The sequence below is a fragment of the Aythya ferina genome, assembly GCF_964211825.1.
Source record: "Aythya ferina genome assembly, chromosome: 1".
NCBI classification, from domain to species: domain Eukaryota; kingdom Metazoa; phylum Chordata; class Aves; order Anseriformes; family Anatidae; genus Aythya; species Aythya ferina.
The window spans coordinates 198,071,111-198,084,999 of record NC_140296.1 but is presented as its reverse complement, the minus strand read 5'-3'; the positions used below and the strand labels follow the sequence as shown (position 1 = coordinate 198,084,999).

General features: G+C 37.8%; 1 protein-coding gene across 3 annotated transcripts in view; it reads left to right on the top strand.

The window, feature by feature from the left end:
* SEMA3A (semaphorin 3A) overlaps nt 1-13,889 on the top strand; it is a 174,380-nt gene that overhangs the window by 139,301 nt on the left and 21,190 nt on the right. For all 3 annotated transcript variants that reach the window (XM_084514583.1, XM_084514584.1, XM_084514585.1), the window contains 2 exons: nt 6,928-7,147; nt 12,054-12,145. In XM_084514583.1, coding sequence (XP_084370709.1) covers nt 6,928-7,147; nt 12,054-12,145 — 312 coding nt within the window. The remainder of the gene's footprint in view (nt 1-6,927; nt 7,148-12,053; nt 12,146-13,889) is intronic.

Genomic DNA, 13,889 nt, shown 5'->3' with positions numbered 1-13,889 from the left:
ACCCTTCAGTTGCGTCATGTAGTGCAAGAAGCTATGCCAGTGAAAATTAAGTTAATAAGAGTGGCTGAGACCATCAGTTTCTCCACTGCCAATGACTCTAATCATTGTGTCTACCACTTTGAAAAAATTTTTATTCTTGTATTCACAAAACTCATTCTCTTGTATTAGTATGATAAAAGTGAATTTAAAAATGAGAGACATCTCTGACCACAACGGAGATTTTATTTTTCTAAAGTGATAAAATTGAATTTACTTTCAATGATGTGTTGAGAATAGAGAAGAATAATTTTTTTGAAGTTCCTTTAGATGTCAGACTTGTAGCTGCCTTTTCCCTAAAGGGAAAGAGAAGGAGAAAAACAAAAACAAAAACAAAAACAAAACACACTGAACTTACAGTGATTCAGTTCCAGCTCTCACTGAACAGTGCTGAATTATCTGAGGAATTTCATAGGTGAGGTGCCAATGAACTTCCCAAGCATCTGGTGACTTGCCCAGTCGGAGTAAAGAAAAGGAAAATTAAAGGTTCTTTTGAAAAGCTGGAAAACTGTGTAAACAATTCTACATCAGCTTTATATTTAACAAATAAGTTGCCAGGATTTTTCCTTTAAACTCTACAGAATTTTATTTATTTACTTAACCTTTTAGCATTATTTGGAAGAGAAGGGAGGATTTTTATATATACCAAATTTGAATCATGAATTCATACTGATTTTATACGAATTCAGATACAAAGCCTTAGTCTTGATTTTGTCTCCTTTATGCTGCCAAGACTCTACTTTCAGCTGTGTCCAAAGGCCTTTTTTTTCCTACCAAAATGTAGTTTTTGTTTTAGTCTGTTGGATTCCCTGGTAGTCCAGTTAAGGTATAGCCTAGTCAACTTTTATTGACTTATCAAAATTCTTAGCATAGCATATTGAAAATCAACAACTGGATGAAGATACTAAACAGAAGAGTTCAGTTGACTTCAAGATCAAGATCATCTCTGCAACCTTTATGAGGATATTTTTTATTCATGTATAACTTTTGGAATGTGAAAATTATTTCTTTGATACAAGTGGAATCAGGATACGGTTGGCTTTCTGGGCTGCAAGCACATATTACCAGCTCATGTCGAGCTTCTCATCAACCAGCACCCCTAGGTCCTTCTCCTCAGGGCCTTCCTTGTACTTCTCTTCTTCCTAATCCTTTCTCTTCCCAGCCTTTATTTGTGTTTAGGATTGTGTTGTCCCAGATATACGTCCTTGCATTTGGCCTTGTTGCAATTCATGAATTTCATACAGGCCCACGTCTCAAGCCTGTACAGGTCTCTCACGGATGGCATCCTTTCCCTCCTGCGTGGCAATCCCACCACACAGCTTGATTGCTTGATTGGCAAACTTCCTGAGGGTGCACTCGATCCCACTGTCCATGCCACCTGACAGTGCCGGTCCCAATACTGCCTCTGAAGAACACCACTTGTTACTGATCTCCACTTGGACACTGAGCCATTGACCACAGCTCTTTGAGTGAGACCATGCAGCCATTTCTTGTGGTCCGTTTATCAAATCCATAGATGAGGCAAAGAAGGCATTAAGCACCTCAGCCTTTTCCTTATCTTTTGTAACTAAGTTTTCCCCCTGCATCCATTAAAGGACGGAGATTCTCCTTAGTCCTCCACTTTGTGTTGATGTATTTGTAAAAATATTTTTTTTGTCTTTAATGGCAGTAGCCAGATTGAGCTTCAGATGAGCTTTGGCCTTTCTAATTTTGTCCCTGCACAGTCTCGCAACATCCTTATAGTCCTCCTGAGTGGCCCACCCTCTTTTCCAAATATTATAAACCCTCTATTTTCTCCTAAACTAAAGACATAATTCTCTGTTCAGCCAGGCCGGTCTTCTTCCACACCGGCTTGTCTTTGGGCACGTGGGGACAGACCGCTCCTGCACCATTAAGATTTCCTTCTTGAAGAGTGCCCAGCCTTCCTGGACTCCGCTGCCCTTCAGAACTGCCTCCTAAGGGATTCTGCGAACCAGTGTCCTGAACAGCTCAAAGTCAGCCCTCCGGAAGTCCAATACAGTGGTTTTACTGGTCCCCTTCCTGGCTTTGCTAAGAATAGGGAACTCTACCATTTCATGCTCACTCTGCCCAAGACAGTTTCCAACCACCACATCTCCCACCAGTCCTTCTCTGTTTGTGAAGAGAAGGTCTAACAGGGCACCTCCCCTGGTAGGCTCACTAACCAGCTGCGTCAGGAAGCTATCTTCCACGCTCTCCAGAAACCTCCTAGACTGCTTTCTCAGGGCTGTGTTGTGCTTCCAGGATATGTCTGGAAAGTTGAAGTCCCCCATGAGAACAACCACTGACGATTTTGCAACTTCTGTCAGCTGCCTGTAGAACTCCTCATCTGTCTCCTCATCCTGGTTCGGTGGTCTATAACAGATGCTTGCCTTGTTGGCCTTCCCACCGATCCTAACCCATAGGGACTCAACCTTATCATTCCCAGCCTCAAGTTCCACAACATCAAAACATTCTCTAATATAGAGAGCCACATCACCACCCCTTCTGTGCTGCCTGTCCCTTCTGAAGAGTCAATAGCCAGAGATTGCAGCACTCCAGTCATGAGAGCAGTCCCACCATGTTTCCGTGATGGCAACCAAGTCATAGCCTGCCTGCTGCAAGATGGCTTCCAGCTCCTCCTGTTTGTTACCCATGCTGCATGCATTAGTGTAGATGCACTTCAGTTGGGCCATTGCCTTCTCTTCCAGCCTTGCCATTGTTATTCCTGACACAGTTCTAACAAGCCTTGTTTCAGCCCCGTCCCCCTTCTTACCTAGTTTAAAGCCCTCTCAATGAGCCTTGCCAGCTCCTGGGCTAGGATCTGTTTTCCCCTTAGAGACCCATCTGCGGCCATCAGGCTGGGTGCCGAGTAAAGCGCCTCATTATCAAAAAAAAAATAAAAATAAAATCTGTGTTGGCACCAGCCTCTGAGCCATGTGTTTATCAGGTGGGCTTTCCATGTCCTCTCTGTACCCCTCCCTGCCACCGTAGGGATAGACGAAAATACTACCTGTACTGCCGCTCCATCCACTAACCGTCCTAGTCCCCTAAAGTCCCATTTGATAGTCTTCAGGCTTCTCTCTTCAATGTCATCACTGCCAGCCTGGACTATCAAAAGAGGATAACAGTCAGAGGGGAGAACCAGGTTGGGAAGCTTTCTGGCAATGTCCCTCACCCTGGCCACAGGGAGGCAGCAGACTTCCCTATGGGTAGGGTCATGCCGACAAATAGGGCCCTCTGTTCCCCTAAGAATGGAAGTCGCCTACAACAATCACCCTTCTTTCTTTCTTGGTGGAGGCAGTCCTGAGTTGACTTCCTCGCCCTAGGCATCCTCCTGGGTAGACTTTCTACCTCATCCACTCCTACCGGTCTCTCAAACTCTGGGGCCTCAAATCTGTTGTGTAAGGGCACCTGGGAAGGTGGGGCTGGCAGGGGGGTGCATCACCTGAGATGTCGAGCAGGGACCTGTGTGTATTCCTCCTCAACTCCTAGATCCCCAACAGCGACAGGGGAGGGAGTCCACCCCCAATTGGGGTGTCTCACCCCGGTACCTCTCCTTCAGGCCCTGCAGGGAGTTGCTTCACAAGTCTATCTGCTGCTCATACTCCCTGATATCCCTCAACCTCTCAACCTCTTCCCTGAGTTCTGCCACCAGGCGGACCAGGTCATCCACCTGCTTGCACCTCACACACACAGTCTCTCTGCCTCCCGAAGATGGCAGCAAAAGGCTCAGACACTCCCTGCACCCAGAGACCTGAATTGCTGCATTTTTGGGTGGGCAGTCAGTCTGGGTGTGTACAGACTTCCTAGAGAGAGCACTGTGCCTGGTGGAGACCATTGCAGCCTAGCTAGCAGTAGACTGCTATTAGAGGAGTTGTTCATATGGGCATGGGGGAACTCTCTGCCCTTTCTGCTCGCCTTGCCTGCGCAAACTGCCTCACCACTCCTTTTTTGATGCGCCACATCCTGTCGCCGCACTCCCTAAGGGCAGCTTTTGAACGGCTGGGGAGGGGGCGCTTCTGGCTCCGCCTACGCCTCGTTTGCCTCCCTCTCGAGGGCTGCAGGGTTCTGGCGGCTCCCTCAAGTGGGCTCGATGCCGGAAAAATTCACCCTGCCTGTCCCGATCCTCCACTCCGCTGCAGAACACGTCTGCCCCAGAGCCAATCGCCTCGGCAAGTGGCAATCTTAACAATATATATTGTAAAATTAAATATTTATATAATATAATTTAATATTATATTACTATTAAATATTAATATAATAAATTAACATATAATTTATTATAAAATTATTAAATTATATTATTTAATAAATATTAAATTATATTTATTTTATTAAATATTAAATTATATAAAGTTAAATATTGTTAAGTTAAATAAATTAACAGTGTATAGTTCTTGTGTGGTGATCATAGAATCACAGAGTGGTTTGGGTTGGAAGGAACAATAATGACCATCTAATTCCAACCTCCCTGTCATGGGTGTCCCACTAGATCAGGTTGCCCAAAGCCTCCTCTAACCTAGCCTTAAACACTTCCAGGGATGGGGCATCCACAGCTTCTCTGGGCAAGCTGTTCCAGTGCCTTTCCACCCTCAGAGTGAAGAAAGTCTTCCTTATATGTAATTTAAATCTACCCTCTTTTGGTTTAAAACCATTCCCCCTTGTCCTATCTCTATACACTCTGGCAAAGAGTCCCTCTCCAGCTCCTCTTTTAAGCCCCCTTTATGTACTGGAAGACCACTATAAGGTCTTTTTATTATAGAATTTTATATAGAATAATTTATATTATCTAGTTAATCATCATCTAATTAATCTCAGTAATTAGAATTGAACTGCAGTTGGAATATGAATCAAAATTTAAAGCAATTGAAGTGTGAAATTAAAAAAAAATCAGGCAATGGTTTGGACAATGATTAGAAATAGTGTATCTGATTTTATCTTAGTAATAGATCAGCACAAGAGAGAAAGAATATATAATAATAGAAAGGCTTTAAAATGTTGACATAACAAAATGGATAACAAACTTGTTTTCTGCTTAGTATGATTCATATATATTAATTGAATATCCTCCCTCTCTTCCATCCTATGTAATGGACAGTGTTGGAATTTGCTTACTAACAAATATGCCAAAAAGTGACAATTTACACTTTACATGTCCACTCTTGAAGGATCATTTTGTTGAGTATAACAACTATTCTTCTTGACAACATTGATTTTTTAATTTCATTTCTGATGAATTATTAATAATCTGGATCAAGGTGATAGCAAAGGCAATTGATTTCTTCTGCTGAGCATCCTGAAACGGCTGGATTCTTGTTTAATAAGATGTTGCCCTCTAGGTTTTTAGTTTAGTTGGAAGATACTCTATATGTGCATATAAAGGCAAATTATCTAGGGCACCTGTTTGTATTTCAGGTTCAAATGCTGCAATTACAATAATTGTCAATTGTCTTTCAGAGTCGTAGATATCTTTAAAAGGTATTTGTGTAAAGATTAGTAATGAGGTACAATCAGTTGTCTTCTTGGTATCTTTGGACTAATTATGGCTCATTTTCTTCATCCTTTCAACAGTGTTAATACATTACTAAATGGTTATTTTAAAGTAACCTTTAAGTGTTCATAAAATACTTAGAAATTTTACAGAAGAGATAGGGAGAAATGGTGGTGATCAGCCACAGTCCTTCAGTCTCCTTGTGGGAAAATAAGGTAGGTGAAAGTAGAGGAATATTTTTGTGGATACCAGAGCAATGGTTTTACCTCTTTTTCCTTTCTCAGCCTTTATATTTTTCTTACATTGGAAGAATGATGGCAAAACCCTCCTGCTTTTCACAGATTACAGAGACAAAAGTGGTTGGCCCACTCATAGCTGTATAAGGTGGCAAAGGGATTATTTATTTTAAAGAGGAATTTATTTTAAACTTACTGTTTTATTTAAGTTGGGATAAATTGTGTCTATTCTCTCCATTTACGTTAAAGGGACCCTAATGTGTAGCTCATTTATTTAATTTATTAATTAATTTATTTAATGTGTAGCTCATTGATACTGCATGTGTCACATTTAGTCAGATTAGTCAAACCCTTTGCTAACTGCACACATTAGAATATCTGTAGAGATAATTTAATGTAAGAGGATCCATGTTATCAGGACTAAATTGATGACTCAAACTCATTAAGACAATCATGAATATAAAGTCAGTAGAACAGGTTATTGTCCTGGCACTTCAGAGCTTGATTACTAGTAGAGAAACTGATTTCTAGGAGCTGCCCAGGATGGTTGTTGAGTTTCCTTCTCTGGATGCCTATCTAGTTGCCTACCTGCTCTAGGGAACCTGCTTTGGCAGAGAGGTTGACCCAACAATCTCTTGATCCCTTCTAACCCCTACAATTCTGTGATTCTGCAATTCTGTGATAACCAGTCAACTTCAGCAGAGAATGCTTTGAAACTAAGTTGAAGGCATAACTGATTAATTATCTGCAGTACAGATAAGGAAATTCTGAAATTGATTGTTTTATACTGAACAATTTTATAAAATTCAGAGTTTGTTCTTTCTGTCAATTAAAGAATAACACTAATCAGTAAATGAATGAAAATCCATTTGCACTGCATGGTAGAAACGAAAATGATTTATGAAAATCATTTACATCCTGTTAACTATATTGTTTTAAATCCAAAATGAAACAAAAAATAAAAATAGAGACCTTTAGTGGCAGAATCAACTTTTGCTGTCTGTCATGAAACAATTAGATTTCTTGTCACACTTAATTATAAACTGAAGATATGATGATTGTGATGAAATAGATTGGTAGTATCTTTCTACTCTTCAGTATTAAAATGCAAAATACTTATTTTTTTTTCCTTTTTTTTTTTTTTTTTCTTTTTTCTTTTCCCAGTGTCCCAGTAAAACATTTGGAGGCTTTGATTCCACCAAGGACCTTCCTGATGAAGTTATAACATTTGCAAGAAGTCATCCAGCCATGTACAACCCAGTATTCCCTATCAACAATCGTCCAATCATGATCAAAACAGATGTAGATTACCAGTTCACACAGATAGTAGTAGATCGAGTAGACGCAGAAGATGGCCAATATGATGTGATGTTCATTGGCACAGGTGAGTGCCAATCTTGAATCTACACTATGTGTTCTTCCAGACATTACAAAGGCATAGATCAGATAAAATTTCATACTCTGAAAGATAAAACACTGAGTTATGTTCCAGTGATTACCCATGAAAATCTGGGGCAAGATTCAAAACTGTGTGTGGGGATCCTTTTGTTTTATACGTTTGCTGTTACAGGTTAAGGCCATGGCCTGCATAGCTTAATTCTTTAGGACCTTTGCCAGCTGGAGTAAGATCAAACTCTTTTCAACTACGGTTATTAGGGAATTTTATTAAAAATATCTTACCTTATTAATTATAATTTAGTATTAAAATGGAGTTTTTGAGGTACCCATTTTGAAGCACATCATAAGAAATATTAACATGAATGAAGCAAGTTTCCAGGTGCGGGAAATGTCTTGTGTGCCTTTCAAGTATTTCAAATATTGCTTTAAGATGTCCAGTTCTTTAGCCAGAAGAGTAGATAATTTTACCTAAGATTCAGATAACTGGCACATAAGACATGTTTTAAGAAGATTCAGATAGAAACATGGCACTTTTCAGAAGTGCTGCAGAATGAAGCAGACTAGGCATTGCATCCAAAGTGGAAATACGCGCTTGGGAAAGAGAATTTTCCCAGAAAAGTAATAACAAGAAATAGCAATGACCAGAAATTAGCTGATATGCATTTACCTTAGTTCAGTGGCTTCAGAAGGCCTATGATGATTAGTAGTTGGTGCATCTGATTCTTCGTCTTTGAAGTTTTCGTATTAGTTTGCTGTTGTTTCAGTTATGTTCAACAAAAGCATTTTAAACTTTTGTTAATAATTAGCCATTGACATCATGAATTCAAACCAAAACAACCCCACATCAACCACTTCTTTTCAGCTTTGGACTGAAAAAAAAATGTCTGGCTCTGTTTTATGACAGTCCAATTTCTGACTTGCCTACAGTTCTGGTTCTCTAGACCTGGGGTCAGATTTCCAGAGCAATAAATTTCAAGGTCTCTTTCATGTTGATGTCTGAAATATATTATGAGGAAAACTGAGAGCTGATGAAACTTTGTGTACAAAACACACTGCATGTGTAGCAATTCAGAACATTTACTTCAGGAAGTGTAGCTTTGCAGAAAAAAAGTCCAGTGCTTTAAAGCTGTGAACTGAGTTATTAGATATCAGTGTTACAATATTTTCTTGCATAAAACACTGAAAAGTAGTTTCATATGATTTTACGCAACACATATATTTTCCATCACGCACTAAATGGTTTAATGCAATCTACAATTGGCAGTTTTGTGCCTTTCAACAAGTCTTCTATGACCTGATTCAGCCCACAAAAATATTAATGACAGTACTCCCCTTGGCTTTGGCAGAAGGAAACAATCCATTCAACATCTAGGGTAGGATGTAGAACAAACATAAGGAGCTGATTTATGTCTACCTCTGGAGGTGGTAGTTATCTCACCAAGGTTTGGCATTCAATCTAAAAAAGATGCCTTGATTTCTGCAAGTGAGAAAGATAAGTATTTCCAGAAAGAGGTTCTTTGTGCTTTCTTCAAGACTTCTATTAGAGTAACACAAACAGTTATGTAGAAGTTCCTGTCTGTTTTCAGGCAGTACAGGAAGACTTGCTTAAACCTGAAACACAACTTTTAGACAGTTATCATTATGTATGGTGGTTTTTATCTAAATCAGTCAGGTGAGGTCTCCCTCTGAAGAAGCCTCAATCTCTAGCTTTTACATTTGATTTGGAAATTCAGACACTCAGTTCTCTAAACCATTAATACTCAGCTGTTTGGTGAGTGTTCTGCATCCCATACAATTTGGGATGCTATTTGTGCCCCAAAACTGCAAGAAAAATATTGAAAGGTTATTGCTTGCACTTGCCAAAAGATGTTTCAGCACCAAAAATACAGTTTTGTGAGTGTTAATGCTTCTGGAAATACTACCATTGTCAATATAAATTGTTCTTTTTCCAGGAGAAGGTTATTCCAGGAGGAGGTCTTATCCCTAATGAGAAAAGAATAGGTGTTAAAACACCTGTGCTTGGAGCTGGTGCTTAAAAGATACTCTACACTGCTCTGAGAAAACTGTCCTTACTGCAGTTTTCAGACTGAGGCATCTTCCATGCAGGGGCACAATAAGAAAGGAAGAACTAAGGCCCTGTCTGGCTTGTTGCCACAAAACTGCACTGAGCTGCATTGAGCTGGCTGGTCAAAGTAAAAGAAAGCAAAAACAGATACACAATCAGCACATACTACATCTTCCCCAAACAAAGAGCAAACTGGGGAGTAGCTTAGGAATCCTAGTCACAGTGCAATTTCCTACTTGATGACCTATGACAAAACCAGAATTAAGCTCTCTGGGACATGACTGGATTTTTCTGTTCAGGTCTGTCCCATCAGATTAGATAAATTTATCTGTATTGCTGTTGCAGCAATCTCCATTATTCCTTCATTCTGCTGAACTTCAGTATGTTGAGGATTTTTTTTTTCTTTTCCTTCCATTGAATAACTGATGATAATTGAACACAACATAATTAATAGGCATCCAGTGTGGTCACATTTTCCTTTCCTGTGGGTGAAATCTTCAGTCAAACAGTTTCTTTCCCACTGTGATTGCACCAGAGTGTTTCACAGTGGAAAAAAAAATCATATCAGAATGCTTGAAATTATATCAGGAGAAAAAAAAAAACAAAAACAAAACAAAACAAAACAAAAAAAAAAAAACAGGATTTAAGATACGCACTTAATGCATATCCTGAATGTCTGATGTTTAGGATCATTTGGCACAGTCAAGGTACATCTGTCAGTAAAGCAAATTAATAACAGTAATCTTATCTTACTCGGCAGAGCCTATTGATCCTAAAGGAGAAGCCTGATTCCATTTGTGTGAAATTGTTTGAAACTCTACTCTGTAAAACCTGATGTAGAACTGAGATAAAGCTCCACTTCAGTACCTTTGGCCTGACCAGAGTTTCCATAGTGATTACTTTTGGCCTCAGAGGCCTTCTCTGGCATCAAGTGATAGTAATTGTTGTAAAATTCAGTTAAAACACAGATTTCTTTTTGAAACATTTTGTTGGGAACTCATGTCTACTCAGTGCCCTACTCAGGTTCACAGTATCAATTGTGCTGTTTCTTCAAAAATGCCCCTATATTTCTAGAATATGGAATTTGATGGACTGTGACTGAGGACAGACATAGCCCAACACAGAATACAACCATGATAAATTACTGCACTGTACTGTCATATTTATTAGATCACAGTTCTCTCTTTTACCCGTATATTTTGCTCAAAACCACAGTCATCAAATTATCAAGATAATTAAGGAAATGAACTCAACCATTATATTACAAATATAACTAATGCTAAATTATCTGTTGTTCTCCATTAATTGTTGTAGGTTTTACTTCTTGTTTTAAAGTTCATGTTGCATTTGTTCTGTAGTGTTCTCACTGCTTCTTGAATTAAATGTATTCATTTTGTAGTAGTAACCATAACGAAAACCGCTTCCAAAAACAACTTACCTAATATCTTTTCTAGCTTAATTTGTACATGTAGCTACCTAAATAAAGCTAAATATATATTAATTTAGAAAGAACTGTTTTCTTTTCTTTTAAAACAAAAACTATGAATTTGTGACTAATGAAAGAAAACAGTGATGCAGATATTTTGTAGGAAAAAAAAATATATTTTCTAAACTTCTAAAAATATAAAATTTCATATAAAGAAGTTGAAATACCAGAATTTTCTCACAAGATCATTTGCTTTTAAGATGCTTAAGTTAAAAAAATAACATTTTCACACTATGAAATGTGTTTCAGTTTTACCTGTATTTTTCAGTTTTGAAGTGAGTTGTCATCTTTTTCATTAGAAGTTTCAACATATATATATATATTAAAATTATGTTTTGACTTTGTGTTTTTATAACTTAATGCTTGTTTTAAGAATGCTGATCTTTATAGTTCTGTTATTTTGAGAATATTATCCATTTTAATATACCTTGTATCTTCATAAACTATTAATAAATGTCCTTAGGGATGTCATTGTTATTCCTATATTTACATGGTACTACATTTGATTGGTTAAAAAGAAAAGTCACATCCAGAGTTATTGCCATTTCAGAGTCTGCAGTGATTAAATCATTTTTTTCCCCCTGATTTCTGGGAATTTCAAGTCTTGGTATTGTGCAGTTTAAAGCCACTTGCAACCCCCCTCCCCTCCCAGGAATATAAATGGATATAGTGCTAAAATACTGGCACACACCTATTGCTAAAACAGAAGATACAAGTTGATTGCTTTTTACCCCTCACCTAAAATACACAGAGTAATATAGACGCCTTAAGGGGCTTATATATCTTAGGTACTTTGTTTGACACAGGGAAGATCATATGTACTTAAGAGATCTAACAGCTTCATCTATCTGGCAACATTTGTCCAGATGTTTTTATATCCATACTGAGCCTTCTGACAACATCTTCACTTGCATTTTAAGAATGACAAACATCATACTTCAAAATGGACAATAAAACATGGCCGAGTAAAGTTACTGCATTTCCTTCCTCAATTAAGTGACTGAAACATCTGTCATTTTATACTGTCATTTAAATAGTATTTCAGTCCTGCTCATTCTTTAACAGTTAAAGTAGTATTTCTCTTCTTGTTAATTTTGTTGAATCTTGATATTAAAAAAAAAAAAAAACAAACCTACGGAAATTCTTTCTTTCTTTCTTTCTTTCTTAATAGCAGTATAGTATGTGATACAAAAGTGCAGTGATATGTGGCTTGACAATCTTTATATGTGAAATAATTACATATAAGAGCCTATGATTACTCTGATACATACAGAAGTAGGCTTCATAAACACCTGAAAACTTTTTTTTCTTTTTCTTTTTTTTTTTTTTTTCTTTTTCAAGATATTGGAACAGTTCTTAAAGTAGTTTCAATTCCTAAGGAGACTTGGCACGAATTAGAGGAAGTCTTGCTGGAAGAAATGACAGTCTTTCGGGTAAGTGCAGCTAAATTTCAAGTGTCAAGTTGTAGATTTCTCTGTGGACAGCTGCAAACTGAACTTCTTGCAATCTAGCCAAGGGATAGCCTGGCATACCCCTCTAATTAGCTTGCCATTTGCAAACCCAGACACTAGTCAAAATAAACCTTGGAACTTTCAGTGTTAGCTGGAGGTTAACGATATACAAAAAAAGTTATTCTAGCCTCTTGTTTTGTGGTTTAAAATGTAAATGAGTATCTATGAATCTGAGAGACATTACATGCAGTACTTAGATAAGTATATGTGCAAGTTTGTCAATAATGCCTGTCTCTTTTGTCTCTTTTCTCCCACAATACAAGAATTGTGTAGAAGTCTAAACTCTTATTTAATAGTTAAACGCTATTTAGATTATCGCATAACATAACTTTTATGAAAAACACTGAGCTGCGCGGTTTTCTTATTCTTAATAATCTCAGAAACAAAGAAAGTGTTCATGTTTTCAAAAGTGACTTGAGACCCTTGTTTTCAGTGTTTGACACAAGACACCGTGAACATTCCCTAATTGTTAACACTTTTCATGAAAACGAATCTCTTCTAGTTTTTCTGTCTGGGCCACCTAAAAAAATACAGCATCCTTATAGGCACTCCCACTAGTGGAAGCCAAGTAAACCTTTCAAACACTTTCCAGACAGATCCCAGGGCCGTCTCTATTTTGTACACAACAACAAATCACTTACTTTTTGTCTGTGCTCTTTTACGGCACTATTTAACATTCCACAGACTTCTGAGGGGCTGTTACCTGTACAGGAGCACTGAGTTCATGTGATGGCATGAAGATGATGTGTACATGGTGGGCAAGCCCTTAAAGCCCTTATCACATGGTGTCCCTGCAGGTGTTCTGCCAAGGGCAGAACAGAGACCACTATTTTGAGCCCTGAAAAATGGATATCTTTGTTTTTAAGGTCCACTTTTTTTTTTTTTTTTTTTCTTGCCCCCCTTTTACTTTTCTTTCAGCTGAAAATAAAGTAAAAACTATGAGAAGAAAATGAAGCAAATAATTTGTGGTTCCCAGCTGTCTGTCTTTCTTATACATGTAAAAGTCATTACATTAATGCAGGGTAATTTGGCAATTGTTGATAATGTACAAGTCTCTTCCCCAAATCAAGTAGAAAGTGCCAAGCTAAAGGAGATCAAATAAATATAAAAGTGAAGGAAAGGAAATAAATGGAATTAAAGTTTTCTTTCAAAAAGACTTTACAGAAGTGCTATGGAAAATGGCAAATTCAAATTTAGTATTTTATTTTACTTATGTATTTATTCGTTGCACAAAGAGATTTTGGTGTTCTGATTTACTTGAAAGCTCATTTATCTCCTTTGGCATACATTTAAGACTTAAAGAGGGCATTAACATACTGCAGTGTAATAAGCAGAATTTGTCTGCATAGGATCAAATATCTTTCAATGTATTTTGAAATACATTTTCAATAGATTTTAAGTATACCTTAAGTGCATCAAAAAGAATGGATTTTGTTGCTTAAACAGCAATGTCCTGAGTACAATGCTTTTCATTTATAATTCCACCAAACTGAACGACTTCCATATCTTTTACATTGATAACATGTCTCTTTTAACCTCATTTGTGCAATATTTCTCTGAACAGCTGAGCAAACAAACCAATGAGTTCAATTTTCATTCAAATGTTACACTTAATTGATGCTTTTTAATATAAGGTATATTAACCCATTTAGTAATGCAGGTCCAC